A 13734-nucleotide genomic window follows, 5' to 3' on the forward strand; every position below is an offset into this window, starting at 1 on the left:
TTATGGCCCTGCCTACACCTAACAACTAGTTTTTTTAATTACATGAGCAAAAAATATTCAATTTTATTTGGAATGGCAAGCCAGACAAAATTAAAAGGCCTATTTATATCATGAATATTAATTCAGAGGGCAGAAATGATTAAATATTAAAGTATTAGACCTCTCACTAAAGGCTTCAGTCATACAAAAGCTATACTTAAATCCAAACTGGTTCTCTAGCACATTAGTAAGAATGTCTCACCTCGTGTTCAAGAATGACCTTTTTCCCTTTATTCAGATTACAACCTCTCACTTTTGGTTACTTGAAAATGAAATGATCTCCAAAATATTGCAATTTTTAAAACAAGCCATAGAAAGTTGTTTGCAATTTCAGTTTAATCCACCAGAAAAGACAGAACAAATATTACAACAAATATTATGGTTAAACTCAAATAAACTAATTAATAAAAATTATTTTTCGATAAAATATTTAAAAATGGTATATCTTTGTAAATTATATCCTAAATATGACTGGTGGAGTTGTCACACATGCAGCTAACAAAAATATATGGAAATGTCCTCTCTATCCAAAATTACAACCAACTAGTTGCAGCATTTCCGCAAAAATGGAAGAGGCAAGTGGAAGAAGGTAAGGAACTTGTCTGTCGGCCCTGCATTAAAGACCAAAACTGGTTAAAGAAAATTATGATAAATAAAAATACCAGTTTCATTTAAGGACCCATAAATTGACAGCTGTGCCATACAGGTTGCAAAATAGTTGGGAAGAGATTTTCGATGTACCGATTCCATGGCATGAACTGGTACACAAAACGACACCAGATTCAATTTAAATTATTATACAAAATTTTTGCAACCAATAGAATGTTATATATATATATATATATATATATATATATGGGGGAAACAACCATCCCAGCTCTGCAGATTTTGCTGCCAAGAGACAGAATCTTTAGATCACTTGTTTTGGTACTCCCCATATGTAGCTTGTTTTTGGTTGCAGGTTCAGGAATGGTTGAAGAATTGCAACATTTACCTGGAGCTAACTCTGCAAATAGCACTGCTGGGTGATTTGAAAAGTCATAGTCAATCGAACAATAATATAATAACACTGTTAATGTATCTTTAATTTACAATCTGTAGACACTATGACAATAGAAAGGTTCAGAACTTTTGTGAAACATCACAGCACAGTTGAAAAATATATGGCAAATAGAAATCAAAACTGGATGGTGTTCAGAGATAGATGGGAGGGGTTGAGGGGAGCTGAAGGGTAGGACTAAAAATAACAAAAAACAAGATAACTAATGTAAAATCTACTGTGTCCGTAAAATGTATATAGATGTATACTGTAAGCTGGAAGTAGAAGCCTAAGTGTTGTTGTCCATTAGTTTACTCCAATTAGGGGAGGGATGGTAGGGTTTGGGGAAAATAATAAAGAAGGAAAATTCAATAAAAAAAAATATATATTTACCCAAACATATATGGGGGATTGGAAATGATGCAGATAATTACGTTGACAGAAGCCACAATCTATCTGCAATATCAAAGCTGATCTACCCCCCAGAAAAAAGAAAAAAATAATTATAGTGATGTATCAGCTGCTGCAAACTATTAAAGGTGGCAGAAATCTGCTTACGCCAGACATCCCTAAATTATCAACAGTAATGGGCCTGTCAAGTTATCAATAGTAATGGGCCAATCAAGTTATCAATAGTAATGGGCGTGTTAAGTTATCAACAGTAATGGGCCTGTCAAGTTATCAACAGTAATGGGCCTGTCAAGTTATCAACAGTAATGGGCCTGTCAAGTTATCAACAGTAATGGGCCTGTCAAGTTATCAACAGTAATGGGCATGTTTAAGTTATCAACAGTAATGGGCCTGTCATTGTTGATTGAGCTGTAGATCTGTGATTTAGGTGGATTCCTTGTATCATTACCATTTTTACCAAGTGATAATGTTTTTTTTTAAGGCAGTTATACATTTTAAAAACATTACAATACATTCATAACAGATTTCACAACATATTAAGTGTGTGCTCTCAGGCCCCTACTCTACTACCACATATCTATAACACAAAATCCATGTGTACGTGTGTGTATAGTGCGTATGTTATCGTGTGTGTGTATGCATGTGTCTATGTTTGTGTTGCTTCACAGTCCCCGCTGTTCCATAAGGTGTATTTGTATCTGTTTTTTAAATCTAATTTTACTGCTGGCATGAGTTACCTGATGTGGAATAGAGTTCCATGTAGTCATGGCTCTATGTAGTATTGTGCGCCTCCCATAGTCTGTTCTGGACTTGGGGACAGTGAAGAGACCTCTGGTGGCATGTCTTGTGGGGTATTGTGGGGTACATTAGTCTCAGGTGATGGACCTTCTCTGTCTCTCTCTCTCTCTCTCTCTCGCTCCTCTTCCTCTCTCTCTCGTGCTCCTCTTCCTCTCTCTCTCTCTCACGCTCCTCTTCCTCTCTCTCTCGCGCTCCTCTTCCTCTCTCTCTCTCTCGCGCTCCTCTTCCTCTCTCTCTCGCGCTCCTCTTCCTCTCTCTCTCCCTCGTCTCTTTCTTTCATGATGGTCAGTGCTGAGCTGTATCACCTCTCTGGGATTGCCTCAGATAATTGGGGTTATTTTTACCCTTTAAAACAAACAAAGGCCAGTGCTGACGTCGTTCCTCAGCCTCACTCCCACTGCATAACACACACACAAACACAAACACGGCCACAGACAGGCAGGCGGGGGAAGATAGACCACGGTGGCATCCCAAACGGCACCCTATTCACTATGTAGTACACTACCTTTGACCAGGGCCCTTTGGGATGCAGCCTAAAGCAGCCAGGGTCACACTAACTCGCTAATACGCAGCTACCTAGAAATGAACAAGTGCTACACACATGCGTGGATACACACACACACACACTAAAACATAGCATAGATACAACAGGGATTTACTAGGAACCATAGCAACCATAGTACTGCTGAAAAGATACAACAGGGATTTACTAGGAACCATAGCAACCATAGTACTGCTGAAAAGATACAACAGGGATTTACTAGGAACCATAGCAACCATAGTACTGCTGAAAAGATACAACAGGGATTTACTAGGAACCAAAGCAACCCTAGTACTGCTGAAAAGATACAACAGGGATTTACTAGGAACCATAGCAACCCTAGTACTGCTGAAAAGATACAACAGGGATTTACTAGGAACCATAGCAACCATAGTGCTGCTGAAAAGATACAACAGGGATTTACTAGGAACCATAGCAACCATAGTATAGCTGAAAAGATACAACAGGGATTTACTAGGAACCATAGCAACCATAGTGCTGCTGAAAAGATACAACAGGGATTTACTAGGAACCATAGCAACCATAGTGCTGCTGAAAGATACAACAGGGATTTACTAGGAACCATAGCAACCATAGTACAGCTGAAAAGATACAACAGGGATTTACTAGGAACCATAGCAACCATAGTGCTGCTGAAAATATACAACAGGGATTTACATCAGGTACATATAACCAGTCTATAACCAGAGAAAATGATGATGAAGTCAATGCTCAGTGACAGAACACTGCAACTAAAGGGGTTATAGAACAGGACACAAAGCTAATTAGAACCTTGTAGATCACTCTCAGACTGTCTGTGTGTTACATAAGGATACATGTACTGTACCTCTCTGTCTAATGACTGAGACACATAGCTAGCACAGGGAAACAATACCATTCACTTCAGGCCTCTAGGCACATGCACACCGGACAGTTTATTAGGTACATCAATCTACTACCGGGTCGGACCCCCCTTTGTCTCCAGAACAGCCTGAATTCTTCGGGGCATTCTACAAGGTGTCGGAAACGTTCCACAGGGATGTTGGTCCATGCTGACGCGATGGCATCACGCAGTTGCTGCAGATTGCGTTCATGCTTCGAACAGCCCGTTCCATCTCATCCCAAAGATGGTCTACTGGTTTGAGGTCTGCTCAGGCCTCTCAGTAAACTGAACACTCTGTCATATTCAAGGCAATGTTTTTCCACTCCTCAATTGTGTTGGTGATCGCGTGCCCACTGGAGCCGCTTTAGCCGATAGGAGTGGAACATGGTGTGGTCGTGATATTTCTTCAGGGAAGAGAGGGGAATGTGGTTTAGCCCCCTCTGTGTGCAATATGGCAGTGAAGGTGCATCCATGCGATTATTGTCAACGAAGAAATGGACTGTATTAGAGAGATATCTTAGGTGTGGTTAATGTCTCTGCCATACGGTGATTCCCAGTAGCAGTTTTGATGCTGTTGCAGAGATTCATTGAATGACACAGGTTCCAAGAAAGCAATTGCAACTCACTGAGTCCAAAGTCTGCAAATCTGTAACACTTTGCAAAGGTTGGCTGTAGGTAGTGGGCCCAATAAAATGAATTTGGGGGCAGAGTGATCTACCATTAAATGATTGGGGCATCACCCAGTCTCCTATCCCCACCATTCAAACCTCCACTCCCCATCAGTCACTCTAAGCACATCTCAGTGAGAGACTCAAAATGATTAATGATTCACCAAACCTATCAGATCCACTTGGTGAGAGTGAGTGAAGGCTCCCAACCACAGGAGGCTGCTGAGGGGAGGACGGCTCATAATAATGGCTGGAATGGAGTAAATGGAATGGTATCAAACATGGAAACCATTTATTCCGTTCCAGCCATTACTACAGTATGAGCACGTCCTCCCCAATTAAGGTGCCACCAACCCCCTGTGCTCCCAACACACTGGGCAAAAAACAGATTTTCTCCAGGATAGTAACGGTATGACCATGGACCGTTTGGACTAGCCACTGAGCCCGTAACGGTACGACCATGGTCCGTTTGGACTAGCCACTGAGCCCGTAACGGTATGACCATGGACCGTTTGGACTAGCCACTGAGCCCGTAACGGTACGACCATGGACCGTTTGGACTAGCCACTGAGCCCGTAACGGTATGACCATGGACCGTTTGGACTAGCCACTGAGCCCGTAACGGTACGACCATGGACCATTTGGACTAGCCACTGAGCCCGTAACGGTACGACCATGGTCCGTTTGGACTAGCCACTGAGCCCGTAACGGTACGACCATGGTCCGTTTGGACTAGCCACTGAGCCCGTAACGGTACGACCATGGTCCTTTTGGACTAGCCACTGAGCCCGTAACGGTACGACCATGGTCCTTTTGGACTAGCCACTGAGCCCGTAACGGTACGACCATGGTCCGTTTGGACTAGCCACTGAGCCCGTAACGGTACGACCATGGACCGTTTGGACTAGCCACTGAGCCCGTAACGGTACGACCATGGACCGTTGAATCATTGGCCATTACCCCACCTGTGGAGCTGTTACAGCTGGTCGTAAGTCGTGAGTTGTCGTGACCAATCCCCATCCAACACAGCTAAATATAGCACAGAACTTCTCCTGTATTGTCGCTGCTAAAAGTTAGACCAACACGAAACATCGGCCGTGCGCAGCAGGTGGCTGTCCTATCTCCTCTGACCACAGTACATCAACTGTCATTTTCTGTTCATATCCTGACCATCCTACACCCAGCAGGTATGCACAGCCGAAGTCCAAGTCTCTGTGGTGTCGTGGTTAAGAGCATTGGGTATCGAAGGGAAGAACGTCTCTGTGGTGTCGTGGTTAAGAGCATTGGGAATTGAAGGGAAGAACGTCTCTGTGGTGTCGTGGTTAAGAGCATTGGGTATTGAAGGGAAGAACATCTCTGTGGTGTCGTGGTTAAGAGCATTGGGTATTGAAGGGAAGAACGTCTCTGTGGTGTCGTGGTTAAGAGCATTGGGAATTGAATGGAAGAACGTCTCTGTGGTGTCGTGGTTAAGAGCATTGGGTATTGAAGGGAAATACACTACAACTAAATAGCACCGTCTTTTGGGAGTTGTATCAGTACATCATCAACAAGACCATATGTACACAGTCTGTTGTCTGAGAGAGAGAGAGAGAGAGAGAGCGAGAGCGAGAGCGAGAGCGAGAGCGAGAGCGAGAGCGAGAGAGAGAGAGAGAGAGAAAAATGTTTACTGTTCATATTTGATAGTTTATTTCACTTTTGTTTATTGTCTATTGCACTTGCTTTGGCAATATAAACATATGTTTCCCATGCCAATAAAGCCCTTTGAATTGAGACAGAGAGAAACAAAGACTGAGACGGAGACAGAAACAGAGAGACAGACAGAGACGGAGACAGAAACAGAAAGACAGACAGAGACGGAGACAGAAACAGAGAGACAGACCGAGACGGAGACAGAAACAGACCGAGACGGAGACAGAGAGACAGACGGAGACGGAGACAGAAAAAGAGAGACAGACGGAGACAGAAACAGACCGAGATGGAGACAGAGAGACAGACCGAGACGGAGACAGAAACAGACCGAGACGGAGACAGAGAGACAGACGGAGACAGAAACAGAGAGACAGACCGAGACAGAAACAGAGAGACAGACCGAGACGGAGACAGAAACAGAGAGACAGACCGAGACGGAGACAGAAACAGACCGAGACGGAGACAGAGAGACAGACGGAGACAGAAACAGAGAGACAGACCGAGACGGAGACAGAAACAGAGAGACAGACCGAGACGGAGACAGAAACAGACCGAGACGGAGACAGAGAGACAGACGGAGACAGAAACAGAGAGACAGACCGAGACGGAGACAGAAACAGAGAGACAGACGGAGACAGAAACAGAGAGACAGACCGAGACGGAGACAGAAACAGACCGAGATGGAGACAGAGAGACAGACGGAGACAGAAACAGAGAGACAGACCGAGACGGAGACAGAAACAGACCGAGACGGAGACAGAGAGACAGACGGAGACAGAAACAAAGAGACAGACCGAGACGGAGACAGAAACAGAGAGACAGACCGAGACGGAGACAGGCCAGTGAATTGTGGCAGTATTAATCGTCAATTGATGCAATTTAACTTCTTAGCTAGCTGCTGATGCTTGCAGTTGCCAGGCAACGCTGAGGCGGCTGACTGTGGTTTAAAGAGACAGAGACCTTTAAACCAAAAGCTGCAGCTGGGTCTTTGCTTACTGTCTCACTGACTCTCACATGCAGGTTTCTTTCTGTGTTTAAAGGTCTAATGGACTAATGTATACAGAGACCCTATGGTACATTTCAGGTTACACATTACATAACATTGCTTGCATTATGTATACTGTACACCATCGATTCATTGATTTTCAATAGGGAACCGAAGGAGAATATACAATGTCCGTCAGACAAACTGGACCCCTAGTAATCATAGTTACATTTCCAGATGGTGATCAGGTTATCGGGAGTGATAGGTAATCATTACACATTCTTCACATCTGCCGATCGATCAGTTCAGATAGGGGCAGATTGACCAAGCCAATACTGTGCCTCTCCTCATACGCTGTGTCCCAAATGGCATGTTATTCCCTATGGCACTATGCCTATCGGCCCTGGTGAAAAGTAGTGCACTATATAGGGAATAAGGTCCCATTTGGGATGCAGTCACTGACTACAGCAATAGGCTACACAGTGACATTTCAGTGTTTCCCATGTTGGCAAATTGATCTTGACCAGTCTGTCTGGCCAATACAATCGTTGGGCTACACAGAAGGAGAGACTTCCACAAGATTGTCTTCATCAGTGTCAAGAAATGAACTCAACGAAACAAATTCTAAGTGACGGTTTCCAGAACACAGATCAAGCCTAGTCCTGGACTAAAAAGCAAGCTCAATGGAGCATCTCCTTTGAAAGTGTCCGGAACACAGTAGTCAGTTTGTTTTATGAAAGCTTTATCATCAACAGGAAACATTAACTATTCATCCATGCCGTTTTAAAACACCAGTGAATATAACCGGAGGCAATGTTAAAAGACTAAAGCACCATGCTGCTGTCGCCATGTCCCTTTGTGTGTGCGTGTGTGTGTGTGTGCGTGTGTCATTGTGTGTGTGTGTGTGTGTGCGTGTCAGTGTGTGTCAGTGTGTGTCAGTGTGTGTGTGTGTGTGCGCGTGTGTGTGTGTGTCAGTGTGTGTGTGTGTCAGTGTGTGTGTGTGTGTGTGTCAGTGTGTGTGTGTGTGTGTGTGTGCGTGTGTGTGTGTGTGTGTGTGTCAGTGTGTGTGTGTGTGTCAGTGTGTGTGTGTGTGTGTGTGCGTGTGTGTGTGTGTCAGTGTGTGTGTGTGTGTGTCAGTGTGTGTGTGTGTCCCAGCACCCCACAGGTAGATCACCTAGTCCTTCCCTGACTGCCTGGTCTGTGTTGGGAAGCTGTTATGACTCAGCTATAGCCAGACAGTCTTGTGGCCCTATTTTATTCTCAGCATCACAGATGTTATGATGGCTCTATTATTCATATATCCTTATGCCAAGTCACATTGTATATGGCAGGGGACCAAAGCAGAACTGATGCATGAATAGTAACCATATGAAATGAGTCAGCCTACTAACTGTCATATTCAAAAAAAATAATGTCCTGAAAGTTCGACAATCAGATGTGTTTGTTACACTTAAATCAAATCAAATAGAAATAGAATGGAATAGTGTCATGTTTTACTGGTATTTATTTTGTGTAAAACTACTATGTTATTCCGAAATGAAATGACTATTGTAATCAAATGCTTGTGGTTAACTCCAACTACCGCATTTATTTCAGCTTGAGTCCTTAATTAACGTACAACATGAAGATGGATAATTAGCGTATAAAACAGATCAAACTCGCTTTCAGGTCGTTTTATGTCAATTCTGATTGGTTAATAGAAGGCAATAAGCTATTTTCAACAAATAATCTATTTTTCATGATATCCCGATCAGAATTACAAAGAACACATTGAAACCAGTGGCACACTGCAAGGTGTTTGGTGGACAAGTAGTTCTTTAAGACCCCTTTAATTTAAAGGCATCCAACCAACAACCTCTTACATTCATATTAATAGGTCCAACTGGCCATCCAGTTTTTTTACTGAGGGCAAATGATGCAATGTAGACCTATGATTTTTTTTTTTTTTTTTTGGGGGGTGTAAGTGACTGTCGGACTGAGTGCTTCAGGTATAGTCTCTTAACACCTGTTGTTATAGTGAAACGACAGTCACTACACAGGTATAAGTGCAACTTAATGTGAAGCGTTATCATTTTCTGATCGTGGAGTTCCCATTTTCTGATAGTCTTTTACAGTATAATTATGAACAAATCAGAAAAAAAATGGGTAGCCTTCAAACAGCTGTACAAAAAATAATAGAGAAATAAAGATGGATATGATTGTAACAACAGGTGTATAACAACGGGCTGCCTCCTATTAATTTTAAATTGCCGGCGCATCTTCAGTATCTTAACGACTGTCATAATATCGATATGGAAAGAAGGCTTCACTGCACAATGACACAATTAGTCACTGCGGTAGATAGATCATAGATATATAGCCGATGTGGCACTGCAATAGCCTAGGCTATCATTCACTGTGTGTTCCACATGTAGCAATCGTTCTTGTCTATAACAAAAGATTTCCATAGGATGGATTTCATTTCAATAGCTCTTCCTCATCATACTCCCTTGGCAAACTAAACTGCTGAAGCGTCAACATTCAAGGGAAACCGAGGGGAAGCAGCGACAAAAACCTGAAAAAAATTCAGAACGTAGCGTGATAAATGATGGAAATGTAACGGATGATGACATGGGCTACATGATTGGCAGCCCGTGGATACAGTAGGATACACAATCATAACAAAACGACAGTGTATCTATTGCTCTCGCGCGCCGTGCACACAGCAAATGTATCCACAACATTACGCATTCTTCATCATGTAACACGGACATTTACAGAGATATACATTATGGAACTGATTTGCAGAAATATATCCCCAACAGTTCAACAGGGGCGTGAAACAAATGCACTTACCTCTCGTTTCACATTCCATAGTAATTTTTCTTTGAATTCTTCTGTGGACGAACCCATGACTCTCCGTGTTCTTATGTCGGTCTCTGTGACAGACGAAGTGACAGCGACAGAATCAACCTGATTGTCCGCAATCAAGGATGTCTAGTGCCTTCCGCCCTTTCTCAAAGCTTCTATTTACTTTTTCCTTCCTTCCTTCCTTCCTTCCTTCGCTCCCTCTCACAGCAATGTGGTCGTGCAGCCTGACAGCTGGCAGTTGACGCATGTGTGTACCGGTGCTGCCGCGGAGCATTGAGGAGCCATCTTCAGATCCCCTCAGAATGACGCCAGCGGAGCGGGACCCGCCCCCTTTATCAATGGGGTAAATCACTTCTCATACTGTACCTCGCGCTATTATTTATAGCGCTCCTCCTCGGTGTGTGAGGGGACTGGAGGATTGGGGGGTATTGAGGTGTGACGCTAAGCAGCATTTTGGCTGTAGTCTTTGTATTTAATATGATAGAGCCATGGGGGTTTCAAAGACAGACTGACTCACACAGAATACCAACACAGATAGGAAGACACACACACACGCAAACACACAATACTGTAACCAACACAACAGACACACAATACTGTAACCAAGACAACAGACACACAATACTGTAACCAAGACAACAGACACACAATTTCTCATTCTCTCATCTATGTTGGGCTCCATTCATGTGAGTGTGACTCAATCATTAAATTGATTAATTATATTGTCATGTAACATCGGCCAAAGCAAATAGCCCTGCTTGCATTTGTGCTTCATTCAATTATCATTACAAAACACATCACCATTATTCTGATCTATGGCATAAATTTGTCTGAGCCTATTTTGAGGCTAAGAATATCTTGAATGAAGATTATCTTGAGGGAAACGGGTCCCCGTTTTAGAAATGTCATCGCACGTTAGGCTGCAGTAAAAATAAATCAATGTGGGCATTAGCATCCTGATATATATACAGAATAACCTTTTTGACTGGGACCTTTTACTGTCATTATACCTCTAACTAGCGCCCCCAAGTGGCTTGTCAATGAACTACAGCTGTCTGCCTAGAAACATGCCTGTTGCTTCCATTCACTGGTTCCAGAACCATGTCTGTTGCTTCCCTCCACTGGTTCCAGAACCATGTCTGTTGCTTCCCTCCAATATAGACAGTGGTAATGGAGTCAGATCATATCAGATAAACTCATCCCACAGCTTGAAATGTTGTCAATAGTGCCATTGAATTGGATCCTTTTTGGTGGCGCAACTGGTTAGTATGTTCTCAAGCAGGGCGGTCACGTGTGTTGATGAGGCAGAGGGTGCAAGATCACGTACCGGTAATGATGTTGTGAGAAAGGAAGAAATGCTCCTGAGCAGCAGTGTATCCTGTTACACAAAGACTGGGTATTCATTGTATTATTTGAAACCTTTTTATTATGGAAAACCAAGTGAAAATAAAGGAATAAAGATTAAACTGCATTAAAACACATTAGAGGCACCCCCTTAAAAGTGTTAAGAGGAAATGTCTTGAGTGAATACTTGTTAATAAGCATGATCTGCCATTCATTAACCTGATCCCCGGGGCTACTGCACAAAGCATTAACCTGATCCCCGGGCTACTGCATAAAGCATTAACCTGATCCCCGGGGCTACTGCACAAAGCATTAACCTGATCCCCGGGGCTACTGCACAAAGCATTAACCTGATCCCCGGGGCTACTGCACAAAGCATTAACCTGATCCCCGGGGCTACTGCACAAAGCATTAACCTGATCCCCGGGGCTACTGCATAAAGCATTAACCTGATCCCCGGGGCTACTGCATAAAGCATTAACCTGATCCCCGGGGCTACTGCACAAAGCACTGGGCCGAAGTATCTGGGAGCGAGAATAGCCATTTATAGACATCGCTGAATGTGTCCCTCAAGTTAATTTCATTAAAAAGTATTTGGCGTGATTATATGTCAAAATGTGATATGAGACACTCTCAAAACTCTCAATATACACTAAAAAACATTCACGGTCTTCCCTGTCTATTCACAGAAGGCGATAGGGCTACGATAGTTGATTTTGATTGCTTGTCATAAATCTGCTCGTCCTAGAACTTGTCACAACTCCAAAAAAAGTTGATAGCTGTATAATAAATGTACATATACCCATCTATAACAGCCTCAGAACAGCCTGAACTCGTCGGAGCATGGACTCTACAAGGAGTCGAAAGCGTTCCACGGCGATGCTGGCCCATGTTGACTCCAATGCCATTAGTGGTTTGAGACCTATCTGATACGTGATTGGCTGCTGCAGTGATAGTATGTATGCGTCTCTAACGGGCCCTGGTTAAAAGTAGTGCACAATACAGGAAATAGGGTGCCATGAAGGACACAGCCTATATTCATTGAATAAAGCTCGTGTTGGAATATATATTTTTAATTGTTCTATTATGGACTGATGGTATAACATGAAGGTTGCAATTGTGATTGTGAAGAAGAGAAATAGCATAAGCATCTCAATGTTTTAAATCACAAGTTTTCCATCGACAAAGTCTGTCAGGCACCAGGGTGATGCAGCATGGTAGCCATTTTGGGGCCAACAACACCAGTGCTTCAGCGGTGGGTGTAGTGATTAAGTGAAGAGCCAGCGGGGAGCCAGTTTCCTCCTCTGTGGTTAGATGGGACACATCCTTAAGGCGTCAGCATGCTTCGGTTCGGCTGGCGCCTAGCCGTAGGCGAACAAGGGTGCTCGCATACTCTCTTGAAAAAAAGTGGCAATAGTACTGTTTGTCCATATTGAGACGCCGTATCCAGAATACACTTCCTCAAAATAGTCAGAATTAATCTAAGATAATTTAAGAAATCTGTCCTAAATGTAGACGTTTTTAGTCGCGCAATTTTACATCTAACTAAGATGTTTGGTGTTTCTCAATGAAACGCTGTGCATTAAAACAAGTTGTCTCTGGTTGAATAACAACAAATACTTTATTGAAGAATCCCTACTGTTGACCAATCACAGACGAAGGGGCGTAGACTTCGGCTACAGATGTCAGCTTGCCTCAATAATTTTTTGGGTGTGCACGAACATCTGAAAAACCCCTTGAAGAAGAGCAAAATTAACTAAAACTTCACAAAATGTCGTCATAATATATAAACAAACTGTTCCGAACAGTTTTGATTTGGGAAACATGCGGACGCCTTTAGTGTCCCAGCGGCCGGTCAGCAGGGAGCCAGTTTCCTCCTCTGTGGTTAGATGGTACCCTTTCCCATACATTATACTGAGTGGCGCAGTGGTCTAAGGCACTGCATCGCAGTGCTAACTGTGCCACTAGAGATCCTGGTTCGAATCCAGGCTCTGTCGCAGCCGGCCGCGACCGGGAGACTCATGGGCGGCGCACAATTGGCCCAGCGTCGTCCAGGGTAGGGGAGGGAATGGCCGGCAGGGATGTAGCTCAGTTGATAGAGCATGGCGTTTGCAACGCCAGGGTTGTGGGTTCGATTCCCACGGGGGGCCAGTATAAAAAAATATGTATTCGCTGACTGTAAGTCGCTCTGGATAAGAGCGTCTGCTAAATTACTAAAAATGTTTAAAAAATGTACTTTTGACCAGAGCCCTATGGGCATAGGGTGGGGAATAGGGTGCCATTTGGGAGCCTTCACCCACTCTCACCAAGGGCTGTAGCAGTAAATGGATCTGATGGGTTTGATGAACCATCTGACCATTTTGAGTCTCTCACTTGAGAGGTGACTGACAGGGAGATGAGGGTTCGAATGGTAGTGCACTTCATAGGGTGCCTCTTTAGTGTCCCAGCGGCCGGTCAGCAGGGAGCCAGTTTCCTCCTCTGTGGTTA

At 43.5% G+C, this 13734-nt stretch overlaps 1 protein-coding gene across 3 annotated transcripts in view; it reads right to left on the reverse strand.

The window, feature by feature from the left end:
* Positions 1-10220, reverse strand: part of LOC121555676 (small G protein signaling modulator 2) — a 158640-nt gene extending 148420 nt beyond the window's left edge. For all 3 annotated transcript variants that reach the window (XM_041869505.2, XM_041869504.2, XM_041869503.2), the window contains exon 1: positions 9889-10220. In XM_041869505.2, coding sequence (XP_041725439.1) covers positions 9889-9945 — 57 coding nt within the window. In that variant the 5' untranslated portion in view covers positions 9946-10220. The remainder of the gene's footprint in view (positions 1-9888) is intronic.
* Positions 10221-13734: the final 3514 nt, after the last annotated feature.

Source organism: Coregonus clupeaformis, unplaced genomic scaffold (assembly GCF_020615455.1).
Source record: "Coregonus clupeaformis isolate EN_2021a unplaced genomic scaffold, ASM2061545v1 scaf0172, whole genome shotgun sequence".
NCBI classification, from domain to species: domain Eukaryota; kingdom Metazoa; phylum Chordata; class Actinopteri; order Salmoniformes; family Salmonidae; genus Coregonus; species Coregonus clupeaformis.